Below are 27,007 nucleotides of genomic sequence, written 5' to 3' on the forward strand. Positions count from 1 at the left end.
TACTGGCATCTTATTATACTTCTATGCATTCGATACAATCAAATCAAAAGATTATAAATATAAATTTATTAACCTTCAGTCAAATATCCAATATAACTTAATCCAAATTATTCTTTAAGATACTTAGTAGCAGTAGTTGTAGAAGTAGTATTCCCATGTTGTAGATGAGGAAAACTTCAGGCAAGTGAATTAATGTGTGAAAAGAAAAATGATAAGTGGCAAAAGGTGAATTTGACTCCAGATCTGCCTGATCCCAAAGCCCCTCTACAATGTGGTGGTTATGTAAATCCTAACCATTACTTACTTGGTCCAAATGAGACTGTGAACATGTAAATTGAAAAGCAAAATAATGGCTCTTAGAATTTAAGGAAAGTTCAAAAGTATAGCCCAAAAGCTCAACTTTTCTAAGTGATGTTATATGCGTCAATAATCTAACATATTTTTCAATTACAAATTTATAGAACAATTTTTTTCTCAAGGGACAATGGAGGAATTCTAGAAAGATGATGGTGACATAGTTTTTAATCTCCCTATAAAAATGGGGCAACTGGTATAACAAAACAAATAAAAGGACAACATATACAACAACACTAAGTGACAAGGTATCTATACCAACCCCAGAATACACACAGGTCGGGACAAACTCCCAACCACTACAAAATCTGCATGTTCTAAGAAAGAGCTGGAATCTGAGTAGGGAAGGCTCAGAGAATGCCCTGAGAGCCAGGGAACAGAGTTGCCATCAGGTCTCACTAAAAAGCCCACAACAGCATCAGAAGCTGGGAATGGACTTTTCAGGCTGCGATTGATGGGTAAGTCTAAAAAAAATGCCACCAGGTCTGATAGTACTGAAGCGTTCTGTAGGTCTGAGACCTGTGAATTCTTAAAACTATAAACTAGAAGCCCTCTCCTCGGACAAAGCCCCTCATTGAGGAGAAATTACTGGAGGTGGCATCCAACTTGAGCAAGGACAGTGGGATGAAGGGATGAGAAAGTCCAGATAAAAAGAGAGGAGGAAGCCCGAACCTACTCTCTATCACTGTGAAAATTACAGACATGAGATCTTGAGAACCATAAAATTAGAAATGCTACCCTGGCTCATCTCTCTCTCTAAAAGACCATGGAAACACATTTCACTTAAAAATGAGCAATATAGAAAGACTACAGTCAATTTCCATATGGAGTTATTATAAGAAAAAAATGAGCTCAAATAATTATAGAAGCAGTGAAAGGAAAATATGAATTAGGATTATTAAAGTGCACAAATTAGGTGATTAGTAAAATAAAACAATTTCCACAATGAATTAGAAATAAAAAAATTCATTTTGGAAATGAAGAGTAAACTAGAAGGAACACAAGAATAAATAAACAACACAGGCAATATTTTTAAATAAACAGAAGATGTGAAAACTTGAAAATGATGGAAAAAGAGCAAACGAAAAATTCAAGAGAACAAGTAGGCAGAGAAGATCTAACATATGTATAGTAACAGTCCCCAAGAAGGAAACAAAGCACTAAAATAGAGCAAATTTTTAGAACTATAAATCAAGAAAACCATTTCCTAAAATAAGTAAAACCTGAAAATATATGGAAAAGTCATCTTATATACCAGGAAAAGTTGGCCCAGGATGGGCTAACATAAAGACATATTCTAGTACAACTGCTAGACTTTAATAAAAAAGAAAAAAATTCTTTGGTCATTTAGGCAAAAAGACCAAGTCACTTCTAAGAAAAAGAATATGTTATCATCCTTAGACTTTTCAATAGCAATGTTTCATGTACAGGGGAAGGTAATAACCTATATAAGCTACTCAAGAGATAATGTGAATCAAGGTTCTAACATCCAGCCAAAATGGCTTTCAAGTATAACACTGTACAGGGAAGACCTCAGGGAATGCTATCAACACAGGCCCTTCCTGAGCAATCTATTTGAGGATGAGTGTCAGACCTCCAAAAAGACTAGAAGACATTGACAAAATAACTGAGGATTTCTTAAAATCCTCTGGTGGCTTTATTTCCTTCAAAATGAGGTCTAAATTGCTAGCATGACACTGAAGTATTTTCCCCTAACTGGCCCAACCTCACCCTCTTCTCTTATTCCCTGGTATACTCTTTGGCATAATCCATACTCCAGCATCTAGGATTACTGTTGTTCCCTCATGATTTTTACATCTTTAACTCTGTTGTTTTCTTTATCTTCTAAACTCCTTCTCAGCCCTAAAAACTCTGACTCATCTTTTAATACATCTTTTTTATTTTAAGGTTACAGAGATTGTTTTGTTAATTTTTTTTTTAGTGAACAGTAAAATTCGCTTTTTTTGCATTACAGTTCTATGAGTTTTGTCCAATGCTTATAATCATGTAACCACAACCACAATCAAGATATAGAACGGTTCCATCACCCCCAAACTCCCTCATGCTATCTTGCTATAGTCAGTACTTCTTCCCACTCCCAGTCTCTGGAAACTCTTTATGTGTTTCCTGCCCCTATATTTTTACCTTTTCCAGAATATCTTATAGATGGAATGATACAGTATGAAGCCTTTTGAATCTGGCTTCTTACACTTAGATAACACATTTGAAACTAATCCATGATGTTGCATGTATCTGTATTCGATCCACTTTTATAGCTAAATCATATTCCATTTTGTAAATGCACCACTGTTTGTTTATCTGTTCACCAGATGAAGGGTATTTGGGTTGTTTCTAGATTTTTGGAATTATGAATAAATCCTCTATAAATATTCATGAACTGGTTTTTTTGGTGAGCATAAATTTTGTTTTTGAGTAGGCAGGAGTGGTTTAATATCTAGTTCATAACATCTGCTTATTATCTTTTCAATATTTGTAGGGTCTATAGTGATGGTCTATTTCTACCCCTGATATTGGTAACTTGAATCTTTTTTTTTCTCTTGATCATACTGACCAGAGGTTTATTAACTTTATTGATTTCTTTTTCAAGAATCGGCCTTTTTTTTTTCTAGTGGTTTTTAAAAATAAAAACTTAGATACTCTTTTTAACTTTACGTTTTTAATGCTATGGGTTTTCCTCTAAAACGTGTTGTGGATGCATCCAACAATGTTTGATATGTTGTGTTTTCATTTTCATTCAATTCAAAAGATTTTCTAATTTTCCTTGTGACTTTTTTTGGTCCATGGTTATCTAGATGTTTTTAAATTTTAAAATATTTGGGGACTTTCCAACTATGTTTCTGTTATTGACCTCTAGTTTCATTCTATTATGGTCAAAGAACTTTTAATTTTTATGATTTCTTAAGGTTTGTCTTATGGCTCAGAATATGGTCCAGCTTGATGAATGTTCTGAATGTATTCTAAAATAATGTGTATTCTGCTGTCATTGTGTGGAATGTTCTATATACATGTTGTGTTCAGTTGTTTGACACAGGTGTTCAGGTTTTCTATATCCTTACTTATTTTCCATTGTTTTGTATTGATGACAGAGAAGTGGTGAAATTTTCGACCATTATTGTGGATTTTCTATTTCTCCTTTCAGGTCTACCAATTTTTGCTTCATGAATTTTGAAGTTCTGTTTTTAAGTGACCATAGAGATTTTATATTAAAATAGGATAAAATAAATCCTACAGACAAGTAAAAACAACATAATTCTCTATTTATTCCTCTTTCAAAAGATATATTGAAAGAAGAATTGTTTTCATGCATAGAGCATATAGGCACAGTTTCCTTTGTTCTGTTCTTTAGAAAAACTTAGTGGTTCTCAAACTATAAGTTTAAAAATTCTACAAGACTGTAGACTGTTGTATTGCATGTTTACTGCATGGATGATTTAAGGACTCTACAAGGATAAATTTAACTCGATTTTTTTCTTATGTACTTACTCTGGAGCCCAACCCCCTATAAAAAGGCACCTTTACATTATTTTCTTTCTCCTTTATTCTACTTGGGACTATCAAAATTAAAGGTTATTTGCCAAACTTCTATCAACTACTTTTTTCCCAGTAAATGAATCTGAGCTTTTGCTCTCTTCCATCATGTCTCTCTCGATCATGGCACCAAAATTCTATTATATTTGATATAGCTATGAGCTGCCTTCTAAGAATATCTTAACCATCTATTTATCCATTGCTAACTGATGAAGTCTAGTACCCATGTGGCTTCATAGTTATTACAATATTGTTGACTATAGTCTTTATGTCATACTTTATATACATCCCCGTGACTATTTTTATAACTGGCAATCTGTATTTCTTAGTCCCTTTCCCATTTTTCACCCATGCTCCCAACCCCCATCCCATCTGGTGACCATCAATTCATTCTCTGTAATACATTTTTTAATAGCAGCTTAGATAACATCTCCTCCATGAAATTTCCCTCCACTTCCCTTCTCAGTATTAGTCACTCCCTTCCCTCCATATTCTTGTAGATGTTTTCCTCCAAAATCCATTTCCTCTTCCTCCTGTGTCTGACAAATCTCGATTTTGTTTGAGTGTCCATCTCTCACATACAAGCATCAGGAGAAATTGCTTCTAGACCCCAGAGGTGATTCTTGACTGGCCTAAGCCTATTCTGGAGTCTCATTCCCTTTGTCAATTATTTGTTAAGGGGTGGGGTAGATATGGCCCAATTGTGGCCAATGAATTCTGAGACAATATCTACCAGAATCTTCTGGAAAAGTCTTCCTATTTATAATAAGGAATAATCATAGGTCACACTGAGACTGGCAGAACAGAAAGGGGAAAGAAAACAGCCTGGGTCCTTGGTGACATTGTCGAGCTGCTCAATCAATTTACCCTAATATCTGATTTGGCCATTTAATACCAAATACAAATAGCCATTTTTCATTATATTATAGTTATTTTCTTACGGATCCTTTCCCAATTAATCTGTGAGCTCTTCAAGAAGAGACCCCTGGTCTTGTTCTTTGATTCTCCCTTAAAATATAGTCTGCTATCTTTCACTCAGTAGATTTTCAATAAATGTTTGTTGAATTATGAAAAAATAAAAGGAATAAGGGGACTATAACTTTAAGATAATTAACCACAGTCACAAACACTAGAAGGAAAAGAGCATGAGCTCTGTAGGATGGAATATAAATTGATAAGATTGATTCAAACTCACAGCCTAGTGACTTCCTGATTCTTTCGCTGCTTTATCAGGAGGCAGAGTAAGCCGCAGAACTGGGGCTATACTTGGAAAAACAACAAAAATGATCACATCTGCCTGTGATCCAAGAACTTCCTAAGGTACATGGTATGAGATATAGGGAGCCAAAGTCTCAGTGAGATCATGGGCATGTCTCACCAAGGCCTTGTAATGTTTACAATCTGTGGGACAGTGAAATGTTAAGAGTCAAGCCTACAGACCCCTCCAAAGTTTATCTGTTTTGAAGGTGAATTTCTTTCTTTTTTTTCTTTTTGCATTTAAATATTTTAAACATATGGCAACGTGCCTCACATAGTTTCTATGGAAAGGGAGACAGTATATTTGAGGATGGAAAAAGTCATTACACTGCCAAAACTGTCTTTCACTAATGCTAAGCGACGGGGCAAATTTACCACATTTTCCACCTTCTCACATATCTTAAAAATTAGTCTTTGCCAATTTCACCGCTGCTACAGTATTGGTTATACATAATTCAAATTTTCATCTGTAATAGAAAAACTCTTACTACTACTACTACTACTACTACTACTACTACTACTATTACTACTATTACTAGTATTACAACAACAACCTAATGTGCATATACATATTTCATCTGATCCTCATAGCTCTGCCTTATGGAGGTATGATATCCCCATTCCTTAGACGAGAAGGCTTACAGTTCATGAACAGTTAATGACAAAACTAAAAATCAACTTTAAATTTCCTGATTTCTCATTTAATGTATCTGTTCACTATACACCATGTGCTTAGACTTGGAAGTACGAATCATTATATTTATCAGATTAAACCTAGTTTATAAATAGTGAGAAGAATCTTCACAATTTATAGGGTTAACAGTTCCCAAAGAGATGAAGCTATTTTGCCAATGATGTCTCCTAAGACAAACAATAACAGTAATTGAAAAAGAGAATATAAAACACCTTTATACTGCTATTAAAGTAAAGCTTGAATGGTTGAATAAGTAGGAAAAGGTGTCAGGTTCAAATTAAACAAAATTAGGTCAAATATACAAATAAGATGAAGAATATGAAGAAGCAAAATACATTTGGTAAATTCAACTAATAGAAAAACACTAAGACATTATTTACAGATTAATGAATAAAACAGAAAATAGATATTTTGGCATTGAGCAATTAAACTTATGGGTATGAAATTCTTTCTCTTGCCTCCAGTGAAAAGAACTGGCAGTTTTCTGATGAGGTGAGATAAACATAATACAACTTTAAAGCACATACAAGCAAGCAAAATATGACTTAAGACAAAGATTTTTATCCAAAAAGGCTATAGAAATCCTGCTTTGTGCCATGTAGAGACTATACAATGCACAATACAGTGTTTGAAAAAGATTTTAAAATAGCACATTGCACATAAAAAATTTCAAAAATGCTACATTCACATTAGAATAGCATGTCAGGAAAACCAAAACTGAACAGGCAAATCTTGTCCCAAAAGTGTATTCAATAAATTAAAGGTTTTTAAATTTCTAAATACAACCTATATACACTCAAGGAAAACAGACTGTGTGGCTCTATCACAATAAGATCTTTGTTCTGATCCTAGTAGTTAACAAGTCCTGTAGCTTTCAATAATACACACTCACACACACACACACACACAGCTGATTTAGAATTACCTTACACTTTCAAATGCAGTTCTTCAAAAATCAAAATTAGAACATCAATTATTACCCTTTTGCTTCTGAAGGAAAAATAAATTAATTTCAGATAAAATAAATGATACAACCCTCATAGTCTAACATAGAAGAAAATGCATTATACTTTTAGGGTAGCTTTATCCAATTAAATCACAAGAAAACTAAGGAAAATAAATTTAATAGTTCTGATTTTTTTCTACTTCCCTAGCCTAATTAGAGATAATTTTTTTAAATATCACAGACAACTGTAATTTTTACATTTTACTATGTCCTGTGTTGATTCTGCTTTAGATGCAATATTCTGTTAATAAGGAGGTCTAAATTGTGAGGTACTATTGTGTATCCAGAGGCTTATATAGTTAATTACATGATTCTTAACCAATGATGCATTTGAAAGAAGTTTATAACACATACAAGGTGCTAAACAAATTTGTCATATTATCATAATAGTTATTACTTATAAAACTATGTGTATATACATGCATTTATATATATTTAAAAGTTTAAACATATATATTAAAATTTTTTTCTCACTTGTACTCAATAACTCACAGATTAAAATAAGTAAAGCAATTTCCTCTTAAGATTCAATCAGATGCATCTGAACAGTGACTTGTGTGAAAACCATAATCTTGACAGAAAAAAAAACTATCTGAAATAACATATTTGAAAACAAAACAAAACAAAACAAAAAACTATGGAGTCTCTAATTATGAAGAGATTATTTTACAGAAGCTTATTTGTTGGATCTGTTACATGACATTTAAGTGTATAAATATGTGGTTAGCTTTCCAGTTCAGCAGCTAAGAGTCTATTGAACTCATAATGAACCTGAAATATAACATTATACTAACTGTAACTAACCCTTGTCTTCATGAATATTCTCATATTTGAAGCCAGGTATCCGGTTTACCCTGTCTTATGCAATATGTACTTTTGACTAATTTTTGTATTAAATGGTTTTCATAGGTCTCCTTTCATATTTATCAAAGTTTCTCTTAAAACATACCCAGAGATTAACACAGAATTCCAGCTGTGTTCTGACTAGGGCAGAGTGGAGTGGAATTCTTCTGTGATCTAGAAGCAGTACTGTGGCCAACTACAGGTATTATTTCAGTGGTCACATTACCCTATTTGTTCATATTAAACTTTGAATCGGCTCAAATCTCAATAACCCAATAACCAATATTGTACAGTCAGGATTCCCACATCCTGCACTTACGGGAATTCTAGGAAAATTGGGTTGAACAATTTTTGCAGAAAAGACATAAACTTTTAGATGTGAAATTCCACCTTGTGTAATTTATCTACTTCTATATAATACTTTGAGAAACCAAGTTAGCTATCTGGATATTTTAAAGTGAAAATGTATCCAAGCATTCTGATGTTAAAATAAATTCCTTGGGTAGGTAGAAAATATAGTTTTTAAGATACTAGTTCTCAAATTTTGTTGCACATTAGAAGTACCCAGGGGAATTTTTAACATCCTCAAAGCCCAAGTTGTACCTCCTACTAATTATATCAGAAAGTATGGTCTTGGGAACCAGTATCCACAAAGATCTCTAGGTGATGCCAACGTGCATCAAATTTTGGGAACTATTGGGTTAAGAGTTCAAGTCACATAATGAAAATACCTGGGGGCCTATCCACATTTCATCTCATTAGGTATATGGCTTTAAAAATGTTACTCTACTTCTCTCTAAGCTTCAATTTCCTCATCTGTAATATGGAGCTAATATAATATTTATCTCTTAAGGGTTGTTAAGAGGATACATATAAAGCATATAACAAGATGCCTGGCATATGATAACAGCTGTTATTAGTATTATTATCCTTTAATTATTTTGAGAATGTATATGTTACTAATGGTTTGCACAAAATAGCAACTTAATAAATAACCACTTGGAATGTATTTGATTCCACATATCATCCACCTTGTGAATGTGTTCAATATGCAAAACTCAGGTGGTAATAAACACTTTGCCACATATTGAATCCTGTTTTAAAATCTACAAAAAATGAGTTAACAAAATACATCTTTTACTGTCATTAGATAATAAATCTATGTTTATTTATATCATTGAAACCACTTTCATTCATAAATTTATTTTTCATTTGGCAAATTAGGAGCCTCGGAAATGTAAAGTAGTATATTATGTTATGGGATTCAAAATGAGTAAGATCTAGATCAGTGGTTCTTAGCTCTGGTTTCACATTATAATCACCTGTGTTGATTTTTTTTAGAAATATAAATGCCTAGGTTTCAATCTCAATATACAGAACAGGGGTTGGGCCCTTGCATAAGAATATTTTTTAAAGCTCTGAAGGTAATGTGTATCCAGAGTAGAGAATAACTGATCTGGATAATTATCAAATTGTGTTGCTGTTATTTCCAAAATCATAGCATTGGTGTAAAATTGATTAACTCAAATGCCCATATTTACTTTAAGAACAAATGGAGAAGACGACGACTCTGCTTCTGATCCTCTATAACAACAGTAAAAACACTGGGAAAACTGGCAAAAACAACTTTTTTAGAACTCTCAAATTCAATGAAAGGCTTACGGGAGTGTCTATTCAAGAAAAATGGTTGAATCTCGGAAAGAATAGTGAGCTTTATGTCATTTTAACTTTCTTTATTCCCATCTCCCTCTCCCCAGCTCTGCAGTGGCCTTGAAAACCAGCAGACTTGCAACCATGGTATCTGGGAAAACCTGCAGCCTAGCAGCTACAGGAGGGAAAGAACGGATCTGGAGCTCCCCATAGAGCCCCATTCCAATAGAATTATCACCATTTTACCTGAATGACAACCTCTAGGAAAAACCTTAAAGCCTTGTCTTTTCTGTACCTCAGAGCTCAATCAGTGAGGAAAATCTTCCTATCAGAAGCAATAATTTAATATAAAAACTGTTAGAGATGTTAACATCGGCTGGGACAAACAAGAGGATGGCCAAAAAAACATTAAAAGGAAAATCTTGGATATGAGATGTCTATAGAAGGCTTTGAAAAACAACATATTCCTGGGGATCTAAAATGCCACGTGCAAGGGTAGAGTTTTATACATTCCCAGAAAAGAATGGAGATAGCCTTAACTGCTCACCTCTGGCTGACCTTGAGGCTCTATGAAGGCAGAATTGAAAGGCAAGAGAGAGTTGTAAACTGTTGGAGTATTCAACGTGTGCCATAAAACGCACACAGAATCCCTTACCAAAGGGCGAAAAACCCAGTGGTGCAAGGCACTTAAGAAAATCTCTTTCCACTCATTAGCTGACTAATAAGCTACATGAGCAGAGACCTCAGTGGCCGCACTGACAAAGAATACAGGCATTGCAGAATTAGTCCAAGAAAGTCACCAACAAACAATAGCAAAACCAACAACAAATAGCAACAGCATAAGTCCTGGGAAGGGGAAAACTGATTTCCAATGTTTCTACATTATATTATTTAAAATGTTAATTTCCAACAAAAAATTATGAGACATACAAAGAAAGAGGCAGATATGTTGCAAAATATGTTCTGGGGAAAGAAGTCAATAAAATCTGACCCTCGGGAAGCCTGTACCATGTTAGACTTAATAGATAAAGACTTTAAATCAGTCATTATAAATATGTTCAAGGGACTAAAGGAAACAATGCCTACTAAACAATTAAAGTTTGAGAACAGTGTATCAGGAAATAGAGAATATCAATAAAGAGATTTAAATTATATTAAAAAAATCAATGAAAAATTCTGGACTTGAAAAGTACAATAACTGAAATAGAAAATTCACTAGATAGGCCCAATAGTAGATTTGAACAGGCAAAGGAGAGACTTCGAGAACTTTAAAATAGGTCAATTCAGCTTATCTAGTCTGAGGAGCAAAAATAAAAATAGAAATGAACACATCCTCAAGACCAATAGGACACCAACATACTTATATGAGAATTCTTAAAGAGGAAGAGAGAGAGAAAGGGAAGAAATAATATTTGAAGAAATGAAATCAAAATTTGATGAAAAACTTTAACCTCCAAATCCAGTATCTTAAACTAAAAGATATACTCCTAGACATATATTAGTCAAACTGTTGAAAGATAAGAAGAGACTCCTGAAAGTTGCAAGTTGCACTTGAAAAATTGTACATAACTCATCATATACAAGGAAACTTCATGAAGATCATCAGTGACAAACCAAAGTTCACACCATACTCAGTGGTGAAAAAATCTTTTCCTCTAAGATGAAGAACAAGACAAAGATGCCCACTCTCCCCACTTTATTCAACATAGTATTGGAAGTCATAGCCAGAGCAATCAGATAAGAAAAAGAAAATGCATTCAAATTAGAAAGAAATAAGTAAAACTGTTATTATTTGCAGATGACATGATTCTATATATGTAGAGAACCCTAGAGATTCCACCAAAAAAACTATTAGAATAAATGTATTCAGTAAAGTTTCAGAACACAAAATTAATATACATAAATCTGTTGCATTTTTATATAGCAATAATGAACTATTAGAAGGAAAAGTTAAGAAAATAATTTCATTTACAATTGCATCAAACTGAATAAAATACCTAGGAATAAATTTAACTAAGAGAGTTAAAGACCTTTACCCTGAAAACTGTAAGACATTAAAGAAATTGAAGAGGACATAAATAAATGGAAAGACATCTGTGTTTATAGACTAGAAGACTTAATATTGTTAAGATTTCAATACTACCCATAGTGATCTACAGATTCAATGCAATTCCTATCAAAATTCCAACTTTTTTTTGCGCAAATAGATAAATCCATCCTAAAATTCATACATAATCTCAAGTGACCCTGAATAACAAAAATAATCTTGAAAAAGAAAACCAAAGTTGGAGGTCTCACACTTTCTGATTTCAAAATTGATTGCAAAGCTATAGTAATCAAAACAGTGTGGTACTGACATAAAAACAGACATGTATACTAATGGAACAGAACAGAGACCCAGAAATAAACCTTTTGAGTATTCTGTCAAGTGACTTTTGACAAAATCATTTTGTCATGCCAAAAAGCTACCAAGAACATTCAATGAGAAAAGGATAGTCTGCTCAACAAATGGTGTTTGGAAAACTGGATATCCATATACAAAAGAATGAAGTTCTTACCTAATACCATATAAAAAATTAACTCAAAATGGATTAAAGACCTAACTGTAAACCCGGAACTATAAAATTCCTATAAGAAAAAATCCAAAGTGCAATGTAGCCGAAGTCTTGAGTATCCTGAGTTTGGGTCTAGAAGCAGGATAATAAAAATATTCTAGACAGGGGACCGAAAGCTAGTTCACTTCTTGAGAACAAGGGTAACAAAAGGGCTTCCATAGTTATGAAAAAGGTAGAAAAACATTACTACTAACTGTTGCCTAGACTATTTCTTGTAAGAAGCTGTGTGTCTAGAGAGGTGGAAGGATACAACCTTGTAATTAGAACTGGGGTCCCAATCAGATGTCTGAAGCAGTGAATTTTGAGATGGCAAAGTTTCTGATGGTGATGAAGTACAGTGTGTGATCCTGGCTGTTCTTGGCTGAAGTGAATATAATGATATTATTAATTAAATGGATGAGATTCTTAATTTTATAAAGTAACTTGCAACCAACAACAAACTACTCGAGATTAAATGGGTAAATGGTTTCTTCTGTAGCTAACTGTTAGCACGGAGTCTGTACAGACCTGTTTAAATATAGTCGTAACTATATCTAATGGATGTGTATAGTTGTATGTACAACTATACCTTTAGTTGTAACGTTCCATTTTGTATATTATGCCTCTGTCAGTTCTACCCCTTCCTAGACTACCAACCTCCATTTTAGCCCTGTAAGGAGTTGGGACTAAGAAGGATGGAATGAGAGAGCAGTAGCAGAGAAAAAGAATCCAAATGAAAGCAACAGATTTGACCTGTAGATAGTGGACTTTCCAGCTGTAATCTGAAGACATCCTTAATCTTGTTTTGGCCCTTCCTTTCCCCATTTGGAAATCAGGCATATAGAGAAAAACAAAAACAAAAACATTACAATATAGTTCACTTTAATCTTTTAGGATTTTAGGAACTGGGAGCCAGATAAACAGCATACCTGAAACTATTAAGTGACTTAAAAATGATAGGAGACCCCAAATAGGCTTTACATTTTAAAGAGGTTTTAGATATTTTGAAAAACAACGCAGCCTCTCTGGCACACTGTCGAACAGCTAGGGCCCAAACAGGACCAAATTGAAGTTCATAAACGTGTTTATGGCAGGAATCTTAGTATGAAACTGCTCCCCCTTCACACGCCTTCTCCAAGTTCTCTGTGGCTTCCTGATTGACCATGGCTCATTGGGCAGCTGAAGCTAAACAGAGAGTGATGTCAAATTCCTGTCCTGTTTGATCAGCTGTGTTCTGTCACACCTGTAGTCAGGAAGTTGGCCTCATCCACACTCAGCATTCGACATTCCTGGCTAAAATCACCCAACCTTGTATTCCAACCTCACAGAAATTAACTGTTCTCTTCTCTTTGGGGTAATCATTCTCAAATGTCTTTAGCTTCTCTGCTTGGAGCAGATCCTTAGGCCACTGGTTTTGAAATTACTAGAGACTTTTTTCCTCCAAGATCAAAATTCAAAACCAGACTTTATTTTCTAAACAAATAGCAAAATTAAGTTTAAAGAGGTTACGAGGAAAATGATCTCATAGATATATTACTGGTTTGGAATACAGATTGAGTTTTCTTCCTAATTCTACAACTGATTTACACGTTCAGAGTATTTATTCTAAAATAAGAATACCTGTTTCCTTTCTAATTCATAAGGAAGTGGTGATCGTAAATTAATATGAACTTTGTGAATAACTTCTTATCAAGGGGCAAAAAAGTATTAACCATTACTTTTTTCTTAATAAAAACTTCTTAAAGAAACAGAATTGAGGAATTTAAATACTATCTTACAACATTCATAATGACATAAAAAATGCAATGATATTTTAAGAAAGAAATGTGATTCTTATAAATGTTGGCAAAAGGCATAAAACTGATTGTAAGTGATGTAATATAATTATACATACCATACTTTATATGAGTTACTGTAGTTTTCAATATCTTATTGTTCATGGAACACAAATTTGAGTTGACTTTCTGTAGCAGAGTTTTGCTTCTTAAGAACAAAGAATTTAATACTACATGGATTTTTGCCAGATTCAGTTGTTGCATTCTTTACATCACAAGTTCATAATACTGAACACCTGCTCAACCTCTGTTTTTCTCCAAAAATGTGTTTGATCATTCAGCTTGAAAGGAACAGCTTTTCACTTCCATTTACAAATCTCCCATACTTTTCACAACGCAGTTATTTGTCTGCAAGCAGACTTGGATCTCACGAAATTTACTACATAACATCACTACAGAGGTCAAATCTTTTTAGCAATCTTTACTAAACAACAACAATACAAACCCGCCTTAAGCCTTACCCAGAAAACACTTTAAATGGTACACTGCTAAATAAAAGTACTTAGAAAAATATGCAGCGAATTTTTTTGTAATTAGTTCACTTTAGTTCAGCCTTCTGTCCTTCAGTTCTTGATAGACTGAAGAACACTGAGTAATTTTTAAACTGAGGTTGCTTATTTCCTGTCTTAGATATTCTTTCAGGTTTTATACGAGACCATAAAGCACAATTCGCACTCTGATTTTCCAATCATATGAAGAATAAACAGAGAATGATTAAGCTGGCAAAACATACTTTTTTCACTTAGTACATTTTCTTTGTTACTGATAAGCTATCAAAAACTATTAAGTATCGACTTTCACTAAAATGAAGGAAAATATTAAGCTTTCTAATTGAAACACTGGTCTAACTGGTCAAAATGTAATACTTTCTACTACCAAGATCCTAGATTATATTTGTTTTATACATGTAATAACAAAATAATTACAATACAAATTTACATCATGAATCTTTGTCTCAATTATTCCACAATTTATTACTGAAGTCTTTGATTCTGGTACTGCATGGCCTGGTTCATTCACTGACAGGTAGCTTTAAAGATTTCCCAGCAAGAAAAGATGTAGTACATTCACTAGAAGTAATTTTCGCATCTCATTTTCTTTACAGACAGACCTGAAAATGTGTTCTAATATGTATGCTGTTAACAATATCAAAAATGAATAACATCTGTTTTGCACAGTTGACATTTCACCGTATCCATTCCACATGGACACATACATAGTGCAAGTGCCTAGGTTTCACGATGCCTGACAGACACGGTGAGACCCTGAAGGAGCAATAACTTGTCTGAAGGCACAGCTTGTGCTTTCTTCCCATTTGCATTGCTCTTAGCTGTAATCGACAATGGCTGGTTTCTGCAGCATTACTCTCAGTGCCATTAATCCAGACTAAGAAGTTATTTATTTCAAAATGATGCCAAATCCTATGATTCATATGTTAATAAGTCTAAATGACTTGCAAAAGCATCTTTTGTAAAAAAAAAAAAAAATTGTAGAAATGCCATCTTAGAAAATAAAAGGTGATTTTTCTTAGAAAGCTGAGTCATATTAACTTATTTGAACGAGGGATGGGTGGGTAGGGGGAGAAGTGGGGAGGAGGAGGGAAAAATGGACCAAAATTTCTGGCAAGATTTCTTTTTACCGCAAGCTGATACTCAGCATATTAACAACAACAACAACAACAACAACAACAACAACAACAACAAAAACATTTCATGCCTCACCTCTACTCTTCCTCAGAACTTATAATATTAAAAAACAATTTTAATTTTCCTAAAAATGATAAAATATACAAAATGCTACTTGAAAATGCTAAATTGGACATAATCAGGTAGGATACGTTTTGCATGGTGATGTGAAAAAAGGATACATGATATACTAAAAGAGTTCCAACTACACACGACCTCCACGCGTACAGACATTTGCAAGTATCTTCACCCATATCGTTTCGGCCAAACCGCAAGGCAACCGATTGCAAAATACACTATTATTTACACAGCACCAAGAAAGAGAATACACTGCCCTTTAACCTATGACACAATGTAATTATAAAACACATCCCTGGGGAGCTATGCTCAAATTTTTAGCAATAAGTCAGAGGTGCCTTTATTTTCTCCCCCTTGAGAGAACATTCTAGAAAGGCTCAAATGAGAATCTTATTTCATTTAACCTCACTCTCTTTTTTTTTTAACACTGGAAACTTAATTGCATGAATGTTATGCATTTGTGTTAAGATGCAAAAAAAAAAGTGAGGGTATACAGAATGTAATGTGTATCTGCATGGGGTTTGGCAAAGGGTGTTAAAAGAATGTTGACGAATTAATAAAATTATTTGATATGCCTAGAGATAAAGTTAAATCATTGCTAACTTTTAATTTTTCTATATTCATGTATTGCTGCAAAATTCTTCGAGGCAAAATAAAAATTTAAATGTAAATGCAAATGCTAACGAAGCATAAACACAATCCAATTACTAGTTATTAATATTGTGATATGTTCTTCTCTGGCATCATTTTATATTCTGGGACTTTCACACTTACCTAAAGGCCACCAAGGAAAGTAACGGAACATGTTGTACCTCCTTCGGTATCCTTGGGTGTCATACATGGGTGAAACTGAGAGATAAGCTCATACAACCCTCAGATTCCCACATCATAAGTTAAAGATTGAACTAAACACAAACAAAACCTTTTCTATTCTTGATTTGTGATTAATTTTTGGTGCAAGTATTGAAAATGAAATCACTCAGCAATTCATGGATTTTAAATATTCATTTGGTTTAGTGTGAAAAGGATTAATCAATAAATGTAAAATGTTTTTTAAAGCTTACTAAATGTAAAATGTTTTTTAAAGCTTACTAAAACAAATACAGTGTGGCCCAAAAGTCTTAGTGCAGTTTTATGGTCTAATTACTTCAGAAGTATAAATGCTTCAGATTTTGAAAACTCAATTATATATGTTTCATTTTCACATGTTTAGTTTTGTGAATTTTGATAACACATTTTTAATTTTAATATTTTAATCTCTCTCACTGAATACGGCACTGACTAAAACAAAACATTTAAGTTAAAATTTTACTTCGAAGTTTCCAAAATTGAACAAGTATAAAAGTTAAATAATAGAACTTTTAAATGATTTTTTAAGATTCTTTAAAAAACAGACTTGTTTAAAGCAGTTTTAAGTTCACAGAAAAAATGAGCAGAAGGTATTGAAATTTCCCACATATCCCTATGTGCACACACGCATCGCCTCCCCATTATCAGCATAATGTTATCCCACTGTATGGCACACACAACGGTATGTATCAAAGACATTTTAAAAATATCCCCCACCCCAGAGTGGTACACTGAATACATTTTCTAAAGTTTGTAGTATTTACATCTTTGAAGGTCTCAAATCTTAAAACAGCACTAAGACTTTTAGGACATCCATTATTTTCTAAAGCAATAGGGATTTTTCTTCACAAAGCGATCACCCGGGAAAAATCTTCTTGGAAATGAAGTGAACATGGGAAAGATTTCTTTTCTTCGTGACTCTGTCTTTCCCTCAGGAGTGAGAAGAAGGGAGCTGAAGTTATTTTTGTTTCTTGAGAAGAATTCAAAGATACTAAGTTGGTGGGAATAGAGAGCATGCAGAGGGCAGGTGAGCAATGGAACGAGCAGGAGCTCTTCATGGAGTCGTGGATCTAGTCTAGGCCTTGGGGCCACGAGCTAAAGACAGACAGGTTGTGTTGTGTTTAAAGTCTGAGTGTGGTTCAGTTTAGGTAGCTAGCATAGGAGACCAGTTGGCCCTTCAGGACAGACATTCTGGGCAGGGATAATAAAAATGGAAATATTGGAATATCTTTTAATATCAGTAATAGATAAGTAGGTAGATTTGGAGTTGAAGTCCATCATAATAAAGGATATAATTTGTACATAATAAAAGCACTAAGTAGAAATGTTATCTACACAAAATGGTATCTTGCCAATGAAAATATTAACTTCTGTATTTAAATTTATATTTTTAATGATGATTGACAATTAACCAGTATCTATAACACTCTTTTCCTGGAAAATTAAAGACCTTTATATATTTTTACCTATTACCTTCCACTACCTAACATGTTTTCTGAATCATCTGATAGTTTAGCTTCAGATTGTTAATATGATAATATTATTTGCTTTTATTTTATGCCATTATTTAAAAAAAATTCTTTCTTAATAATTTGAAAGACATATTATCAACACAAATTCACATTTAACTATAGATTCTAATTATTTTATGGTAATTATTGTTTCTGTAATTCATTTTATTCTTTTTCTTAGAATCTTTTGTTTTGTTGGAAGATATTCTAATTTTTTTTTTTTTTTTTTAGAAAAGATTCATAGAGGATAAATTTCCTGAATCTTCACAATTCTAAAAGAAAAAAATGTCTTTATTCTGTCCTTATTCTACACTCACTTGAATGCTAGTTTTGCAGGATATAGAATTCTGGGATAAAAAGATTTTCCACTAAGGACAGTAAAGGCTTTGTTTAATTTTGTTTTAGAATTTATTGTGAACAATGTTAAGTCTAATACTGGTATGATTCTTGTTCTTTGTAAGTTTTTCCTTTCCTTTAGTTTCTGAAAACATCGCATTTTAATTTATGTTGCGTATAGATAACTTTGTTTTTCCTGCTTTGCACTAAGTGGGTCTTTTCGATCTGATGACTATAATCACATCATTTTTGGCCTTTTGGCTAAGATCAAGTGAAGACTATAATCTTTCTTCAGAGCTTCAGTTTACAGAGACTTCCCCACTACCCACCATTTTTTTAAATGGCTAGTTCTTCTTTTCAATTGCTCTCTTTCTTTCTGGTGTTTTCATGACATATTTCCTTTTTACTTTTTTTTTTACATTTCCATTTACTAGACTTTATCTTCCAGATAATACTCAGTCATACCCAATCTGGTATTTGTCTCTTCTACTAAATTTACTGTTTTGCTAAATATATTTTTATTTCCAGAAACCCTTTCTTAATCTATGACTGTCCAGAAAAGTCATAGATTATATTAGTATATATCACAATTCACTTTTTACAAAAGATTATTTCTAGTCAAAAACATTTAGGATGATATTTAGAATTGCATTAAATTTATTATAGGAATTAAATTCTTTAGATAAAAATGTTCAACAAAGAGAAATACCTCTAGCAACAAGGATCTTAAAGGGAAATCTCTAAACCTATAGCAAAGAATTTTAAGTAAAGTTAACAGATATAGGCTGAAAAGAGATCTTTAAAGATAATAAAATTTATAAATGAAGAGCTAAGTCTTCAGCAACTTTTAGTTCAGTCTTTGTTCTTGTGAAAATATTTCATCCATAGGTTTTATATCATCTTTATTGCACATAAGAAAAGTAAGATTTGTGAAATTAAGTGACTTTTTCAAGGTAACAAAAAAATGTAGTGATCTCTCCCTGCCACATTTGAGGCTATAAATAAAATAGAAGCAGTCTTGTCCTTCTGAAAGTAGCCAATATACAGTCAATTTTCTTATCATTCAAGAGATAAGAACAGTCAACTTCTTCATCTTGATTTACCTGGAGTACTCATTTCAATTGCACCAGCCAGGCAGAACCTGGTAATAACTGCTGCCTAGTTTCAGTTGGCATTGAAAAACTGACTAGGAAAAGGCATTGCTCAAAAATTATTTTGGCACAAGTGTTAAGCACTCTTTTCCACCAGATAAATCTGACCAAAAATAAGCCAAAAGCGATTAGTGACCTGTGATGCGTTATTCAATATGGTATTAGAAATTCTAGAATCAATTGATCTGCAGTCTATTACCTTAGCATTTTGGATGCAGGGACAAAGAGCCCAAGCTGCACTGGCCTTAACGTCTGGGTGAGGATTTTTCAGCAGGGACCACAACAAACGAACTCCATCTAAGCGATCAATGATCCTATTGTGAAACCAAAATAGAGGTATAAACTGTAATTAGCACATGAAAATGAAAATTTAAATGGCCTATCTATTCACACAATTCTAATTGTTTTTTCTCCTTTTGACATTTGGCTTGATTTTTTTTTTTTTAACTTCAACAACAGCAAGGATATAACATGCCATTGAATTGTGAGTGCTCTGATTTCAATTTTAAATTCATGACACGGAAAGCAAGCTACATGATAATTATGATTCACATAAACTTAAAGTCAAGCCATGTAATTTTTTAATTAGCTGTACACAGACTGTTAGCTAGATGTAAAAATACTAGTTTCTTTCATATAGTAACATCTAAATATTTCCCAAAACAAATATTTATGCCTCACAACTCTGCAGTTACCTTTTTTATTTGGTCTATGTTTAATTGACTTACCTTACTGTATGACATATTTTAAACTCCGCCAGTCCTAATCTAGTATTAGGAATTAAAATCATTACACCACAGTGCATCCTTTGTTGGGCACGAATAACACGTAACTTGTTTTCCATGTGCTCCGACTGTGTTATAATTACTTAAACACTCTGTAATCAAAATATCTTCATGACTAGCTGAAAAATGAATTATCATCAGAGTCATCTCTACACCATCTGTCTTCTGTTTATACATCAATCAGTCCAGGGAGCAGAACCTCAAATTAACGTCCACTGAGTGCTTGCAGTTGAGAAGAAGGCCAAACAAAACTTAATATCATTTACAAACACGGTTTTGTTCAGAAAGATATGTTAAACTCAAAGCAGATGAGAAAAGATAAAGAACATCAAAATTTCTTTGATTTTTTTAATCTCAAATTGCGTTAAACACATGTAGTTTTTAGCCACGGACAGAACAAATACTGCTAGCTTAAAATGCCATTCAAATTCTTTCTGAAAGTCAACATAAAAACATCTTCATTTCTTGATTAGCTGAGATGAGTTTGCCAGAAAAAAAAGTATTATTCCAAAGGTTCCAAGTAGGATGTCATTTCTGCATAACTGTATAAAACAATTGGTAATTGCAAATAGAGTATAGTAAGATATAAACTCTTTCTTTAAAAAATAACTTATAATAAGAAAAAAATGCATTGAGAAAGTGTTTTAACCCAAAGTTTAACTAAATACCTTTCGAAACCTGAAGTTTTGTCAATATCATGCTGAGAGAAAACAAAGTTTTATTTCTCAATTTATGGAAGCTGTAAAGAGAGATACTGAGCACTTCACAGCAAAAGATTTACTTTATAAACTTAAGCTTACTGCTTTACATATGCCACTGAAAACATAACTGATTCTGCTCCTTGGGTCTCTATTTTTCTGCACATAATTTCTCAATGAATGACAGGTCTGTCTTACCCTCTCACAAATGTAGCAGTAACATTTGCATTAGTAATATCTATACAATGCTGGATATAACTTTTCATTAGAGTGGAAGTCATTCAGATGGCACACATTTTCAGTTTAAAATAAAAAGGATAACTCAATGCTGGACCTCCTCCCCAGGCAAAATTTCACAACTAACTATAATCACTCACTATTAATTATAAAACGAGATCTACTGTCCCCAACCCTCACCCCAAACCCAAGGCAATTCATTAGCTACTTAGTTACATAGGATGAGCATTTTAACCCCATTACTGATGTCATAAAAATAACTCAGCACATTACAGAGTAATAAATAACCTTAGAGGAGGAAAATATTTTCAGAAAACATTTTCAAACACAGGAACTAACAAAGTCAGGGGTAGCCAACTTCAGAGTTTAGTTTTGTCCCTTCCACTTCCATCTTCCTCATCCCCTGTATCAACCCACTGACCACTAATGTTTACTTCACAATAACTCGAGTATCCCCTCCCCAAGTCCTCCGTTCTCCCTGCAACACCTACTAATCCTGGTCTTTACTACTTCATATCAGGACTGCTGCTGTGGCTACAAAACTTGGTTTTGTATCTTCGATTTCTCTCAGTTCCAATCCATCCTAGATATACCTGTGAAATTCATCTTCTTAAAGGACCTTCTGAGCTTTTGCAGTAACTTCCTGAGGGCCGGACCCCAGGGATATTCATTCTGTTCATCACACCACACAGCACGTTCAATCAACACAGAAAGATCACCCCCAGGAGAAAGTCTCCAAGGGCTTCCCATCACCTGCAGTGTATTAAAACTTCAGTTCTTGAACTCTGTATTCAACATGTCCAAGGAGCTGCTGTATTCCTCCCAATTCCCTATATGTAGACATTCTCTAATAAAACTGTTTGGCCATCTACTAAACAATAAGTGCTAAGCAAACAGAAATAACAGATACAGTCAATTCTTGCTACTGGGGGTAGTTATGTTCTGTAAAGTTGCTGCAAACAGTGAATTAGTAAATACTGAACCACGTTCCTAGGAGAAATATAAAATTTTGTCTCTGAGGGCCTCTAGTCAGAACATTTTCATCAACTCATCGATATATAACCTTGTTTTGTGTGTTTCTGTTTAAAGGCACCTTATTTAAAACACGTGGTTGATTCATTGACATGGAACCCAGGGCCAATAGCACTATGAAGCCAACACACATTTTCTCCGCCAGGTGCATCCAGCCTTCGTGTGCTTAGGAACCATAGACTAGACAGCGCGGCAGCACTCTGCTTCGGGGCCATTTTTAACAGTAAAATCGCCAGCTTGAAGCACACAAATGTGAGAAACAGGGTGCTAAATAGACCATGAAATGGACACTTGTTTACACTATGAGCTGAAACAAGAAGGCAGATAGTGGCCTTCTTCAATCTCAGCTGGAAACGTGTACCAGGTGACTCAAATTTTTCACTGCTTTGCGCATGTCCAAGATTGATGGTGAATATGCTCTAAGCATTGATTTAGGGGTTACAAATAAATTTTAGCAGGGATACGAATTCACAAATACAAAATCTGCAAATAATGAGGATTTCAATTGTCTTTCAGGAACCTAGAGTCTACTAAGGGAGATAAAGAGATCATTATAATGTATTATAATAAATGCTACAATTGATGTGTCATAGAGTTCCCTGCGAACACATACAGGAGACACCGGTTGACTCACGAGCCACAGAAATTCTCCCAACTATAAGCCTTTGCCCATGCCATTGCCATCTTTTGTTATAATAACCCATCTTTTAAGGTCACAGTTTTAAAAACAAAACCTCTCCCACAAATTCTTTGGTTTCTTCCTCCTTTAAGCTTCTTGTGAGTTTTGCTGTCCCCTTTTCTGGCACTTATAACGCATTGCTTTGCTTTGTTGTGGTCATGTATGTATGCTGTTTATGACCTCAGTTATTGTGTAATCTCCATGACAGCAGGAATGATATGCCCACTATGCTTAGGCACACAACTGTAGCCAGTGAATATCGGTTAAATGGGCCTGAAACAGGATAGCCTCCTTTCTTAATGAATCAAAAATCTCTCCCAATACAAATACATTCATTCTTAACCTCATACTTACAAAGGACATGCTCAAATTCTAAATACAATCAGTAGAGAAAGTTTTCATCTGAAATTGTCTCCAAGTTCAAAGTGCATTTGTATAGAATTTCTGTACAACTTTTTTGCTTTTTGCATATACAATGATGGGCTAATATGTGGTATTAATTTTTGCCACTGTCCATTTGCAGTGGGTCTATCTCCTTTTGCATTGTTTTTTATTTTGATTAGCATCTTGCTGTTGAGTTCATATCCAGCACTATGTTGGCTCTTCCCATTTTTACTATCAATAGAATTTAACAGCAATTCTTTGACATTATAAAAACAAATCAAAATTATGTTTTCAAAATCCTCAACTCATCATAAAAATCAAACTGGGTGGCTGGCAGAATAACATATACATATATATATTCTGGCTATTAAAAAAACAAATGAACCAAAAAAGATGCAGTACTTATGTTTTTCAGTTTCTTTAACATTTGCCAGAATTGTTAAGAAGTCTGGCTGGCTTGTCTGCCCACTGAGGCCACATATGAACAAATGTGAAATGTTTGTGCCCACATAGTAGATGTGGCTAAGGTTGTAGCATTTCTTTCTGTCAATGTCAATAAATCTATTTTGAACCCATAAGTTTGCATGATTTCTAAAAATTTCATAATATTTGATGAAAACTGCACAGATAAATACTGTTGTATGACAATGGCTCACACTACATGTGGTTACCCAGATCACGATGTTCTTAAACCACATTAAGGACCACAACGAGTATCTGTAGGTTTTGAAACCAAGTTGGCAATTCAGTGAAAACAGAAACGTAAATGATGTCGGAATTGAATGATCATCCCTGTGAAAAACAATTAAACAAGAATTTTACTTTTTTATAAAAAAGTCTCAAAGTTTTCATGTATATATCTCTATGTATTATTTTAAAGAAGCTATGGGAGACCAAATTTGGAGGAAAGTTATGAACGTGACAGCCTCTGGAAAAGGATGTTCCAGAATTCCTTGGCCTTGGTAAAGCAGGATGATGATCTATCTTTTTATAGTTGTGTAAGCAATATGATTAGAAAAACTCTAGAAACTTTTTCTCAGAAAAATTATTCATTCTTACAGTAAATACGAAGAGAGTGCCTATCACGTGCCGGGCAATTTTTGAGGCACTAGGAATTTGTTTCCATCAGGAAAGAAATCCCTGCTCTCATGGAGCTATATTCTTTTGGGAAATGATATAAAAGAGAAATCTGTATACTATATAAAATACTGAGAAGTGACTAGAGGACAATCAAACAGAGAAGGAGAGACAGAGGGTGCAAGGAGACAGTGTCAATGAAACAATGAAACAGAGCCAGCCACAGGACTACAGGTACTCCAGGACCTAGCTAGTGTTGTCCCTGGCATGGAGACAACCAATAAACACTAAATAAAAGTTATTCAGACATCCTTACATTCATCAAATATTAGTGTTGGAACCTAGAGTAAATTTACTCCAATACTTTTTAATACAATGAGAAAACAGGTAGAGTGGCCTGACCAATTCTGTATAACATGTTGGTTGTATGCACAAAACATCATTTATTCTTTCCTTTATTAAAAAAATGTACATGACTTTGGTGAGTACATTGTAAAAATGGTATGATGCAACTATAAACATCCCTAAATATTTGGAGTAATAAAATAAACTCCCTAAATAATTAAACACTTAAAATTATTAGTGGATAAATTTATATTTTTACCTGGATTTGGGGGTTTTATGGCTATGATTGAGTGAGTACTTTTCAAAATAACAAAACAGATATAGAAATCAATCTAAGAGTAGTCAGCACCTGCCTAAGTGTTACCTGCTATTATCGAAAGACCATAGACTAGATAATTATATATCCATGTATTCAAATCCCAAGACTACTGCTTATAACCATGACACTGGGCAAACATTTAATCTCCTGAAGCTTGAGTTTCCTCATCTATTAAACTCAGGATATTAGATATCCATCATCTAATGAGATAGGCAATACAATAACAAGGAGATAATATTAGTTCCATTTCAGAGGATGGTAACTGTGCAAATAATCTTAGATTAACCTATCGTTCTATCTATATCCAGTGATTAGACTGCTAAGATTTATTTAGAGAATATTATAAATTTACACATATATACTAGAAAAATATTATATAATATTGAACCAAGAAAATTCTGATTTTTATCCAGGCACACAGCCTCACTTGAGTGTGTGTGGGCACCATGTTACCAGCACTGATAGAAAAGACAATCTAGTTGATTTGGGTTTGAATTCAATAAAGTAAACTTGCAGTGACACTCCATGTGGCTTATGAAATAATTTGTTCTAATTTAGATAACAGAGATTAATTGTACATTATTGAGTAGAATATTGCAAGAAATCCACATTTTAATCCTAAATTTAAATCCCTATCTCAATATCATCAGGAATGTATAAATTATAGGAGTGAAAAGGAAGTTTCCAGGCCAGGAGGGTGAGTGGACAAAGGAAAGAGGCATCTCAAGCTGAATAGGTTTGGGGGACTGCTTGGAGCACAGTGGAGTTTTGGCCCTGGGGATGATGTGCTTGGGGATGAGGAATGAGTCTGCAGAGTTATACAGGGCAGACCCGGAAAGCTCTGTGTGAAAACAAATGAATGGAATATAAAGGATTCTAGAAGCCCAGGGTTCATTTAAAAATGAGCAGTATATACAATTGCAGGAGTCAGCTTGTAACAAAACTACAGAAGCAGCATGCATTGCTAATTTCCCCCAATATCAATAAATTCTAACAAAACAGGAAACTACTTCAATGGATTGTAAGTAAATACGATTTGGTTTCCTGTTGGATTTTACACTTACATATTACCATGAGTTTTATTCATATCATTCAACAGTTTTCAAAAGCATGAGACTTTTTCAACATATAAGCTAATAAATTCTCAGGTAGAAAATCAAAGTACAGTTGAGTCTTGAACAAAATGGGTTCAAACTATGTGGGTCTACTTTTATGTGGATTTTTTTTCAATAAACACTTTAAATGTATTTCGTCTTCTTTAGGATTTTCCTAATAACATTTTCTTTTCTCTAGCTTACTTTATTCTAAGGATACAGTATTAATACATATATTAAATATGTGTCAATTGTTTACGTTACTGGTAAGGCTTCCAGTCAACAGTAGGCTATTAGTAGTTAAGTCAAAAGTTAAGTGCAGATTTTTGACTATGTGAGGGGTTGGTGCCCCTAACCTCCACATTGTTCAAGGGTCAACTATAATACAAAAAGTTATGATGAAGAGAAATTTTAAAAAATCACCCAAATTTTCCCAATTCCCTGGTCTCTGTATAAAGAATTTTCTAGTCTCTAAGCAAACATGTGGACATGCAACATTATGGAGTTGTTCTATATGTGGTGTTTTATAACTTGCCTTACTAATTCAATATATATGATAGAGCTTCCTCCATTGTCAATGAATACAGTGAATATGGATTTACAATAATCACTTTTAAATGGCTAGATGGTATTGTTGTAATGGTGTACAATAAAGGATCATATTTAATTGATCCTTTATTGATGTAAATTAGATTCTTTTTAGTTTTGCATAATAACAGAAAAAAATAATATTGCAAAGGCCATCCTTGCATCTTTTTTGCAATACACTGATTATATTCTTAGGAGAAATACTAAGAATGGAATTGCTCATTAAAAATTTTACATATTTTAAATATTAATACATATCGACAGACTGTACTCCATAAAAGTTATGTCAATTTGATTCCCATAAACAGATCATGAGAATACCAGTCACCAGCATTGGGTACTATCTTAATTTTGCCATTCTATCAAGTGTAAAAATA

The 27,007-nt window shown here is 33.6% G+C and overlaps 1 protein-coding gene across 6 annotated transcripts in view; it reads right to left on the minus strand.

The window, feature by feature from the left end:
- The window catches only part of ODAD2 (outer dynein arm docking complex subunit 2), a 138,350-nt gene that overhangs the window by 37,698 nt on the left and 73,645 nt on the right, over positions 1-27,007 (minus strand). For all 6 annotated transcript variants that reach the window (XM_039839673.1, XM_039839672.1, XM_039839671.1 and 3 more), the window contains one exon: positions 19,592-19,706. In XM_039839673.1, coding sequence (XP_039695607.1) covers positions 19,592-19,706 — 115 coding nt within the window. The remainder of the gene's footprint in view (positions 1-19,591; positions 19,707-27,007) is intronic.

This window comes from Pteropus medius, unplaced genomic scaffold, assembly GCF_902729225.1.
Source record: "Pteropus medius unplaced genomic scaffold, Ma_sr-lr_union100, whole genome shotgun sequence".
In the NCBI taxonomy this organism is placed as follows: Eukaryota; Metazoa; Chordata; class Mammalia; order Chiroptera; family Pteropodidae; genus Pteropus; species Pteropus medius.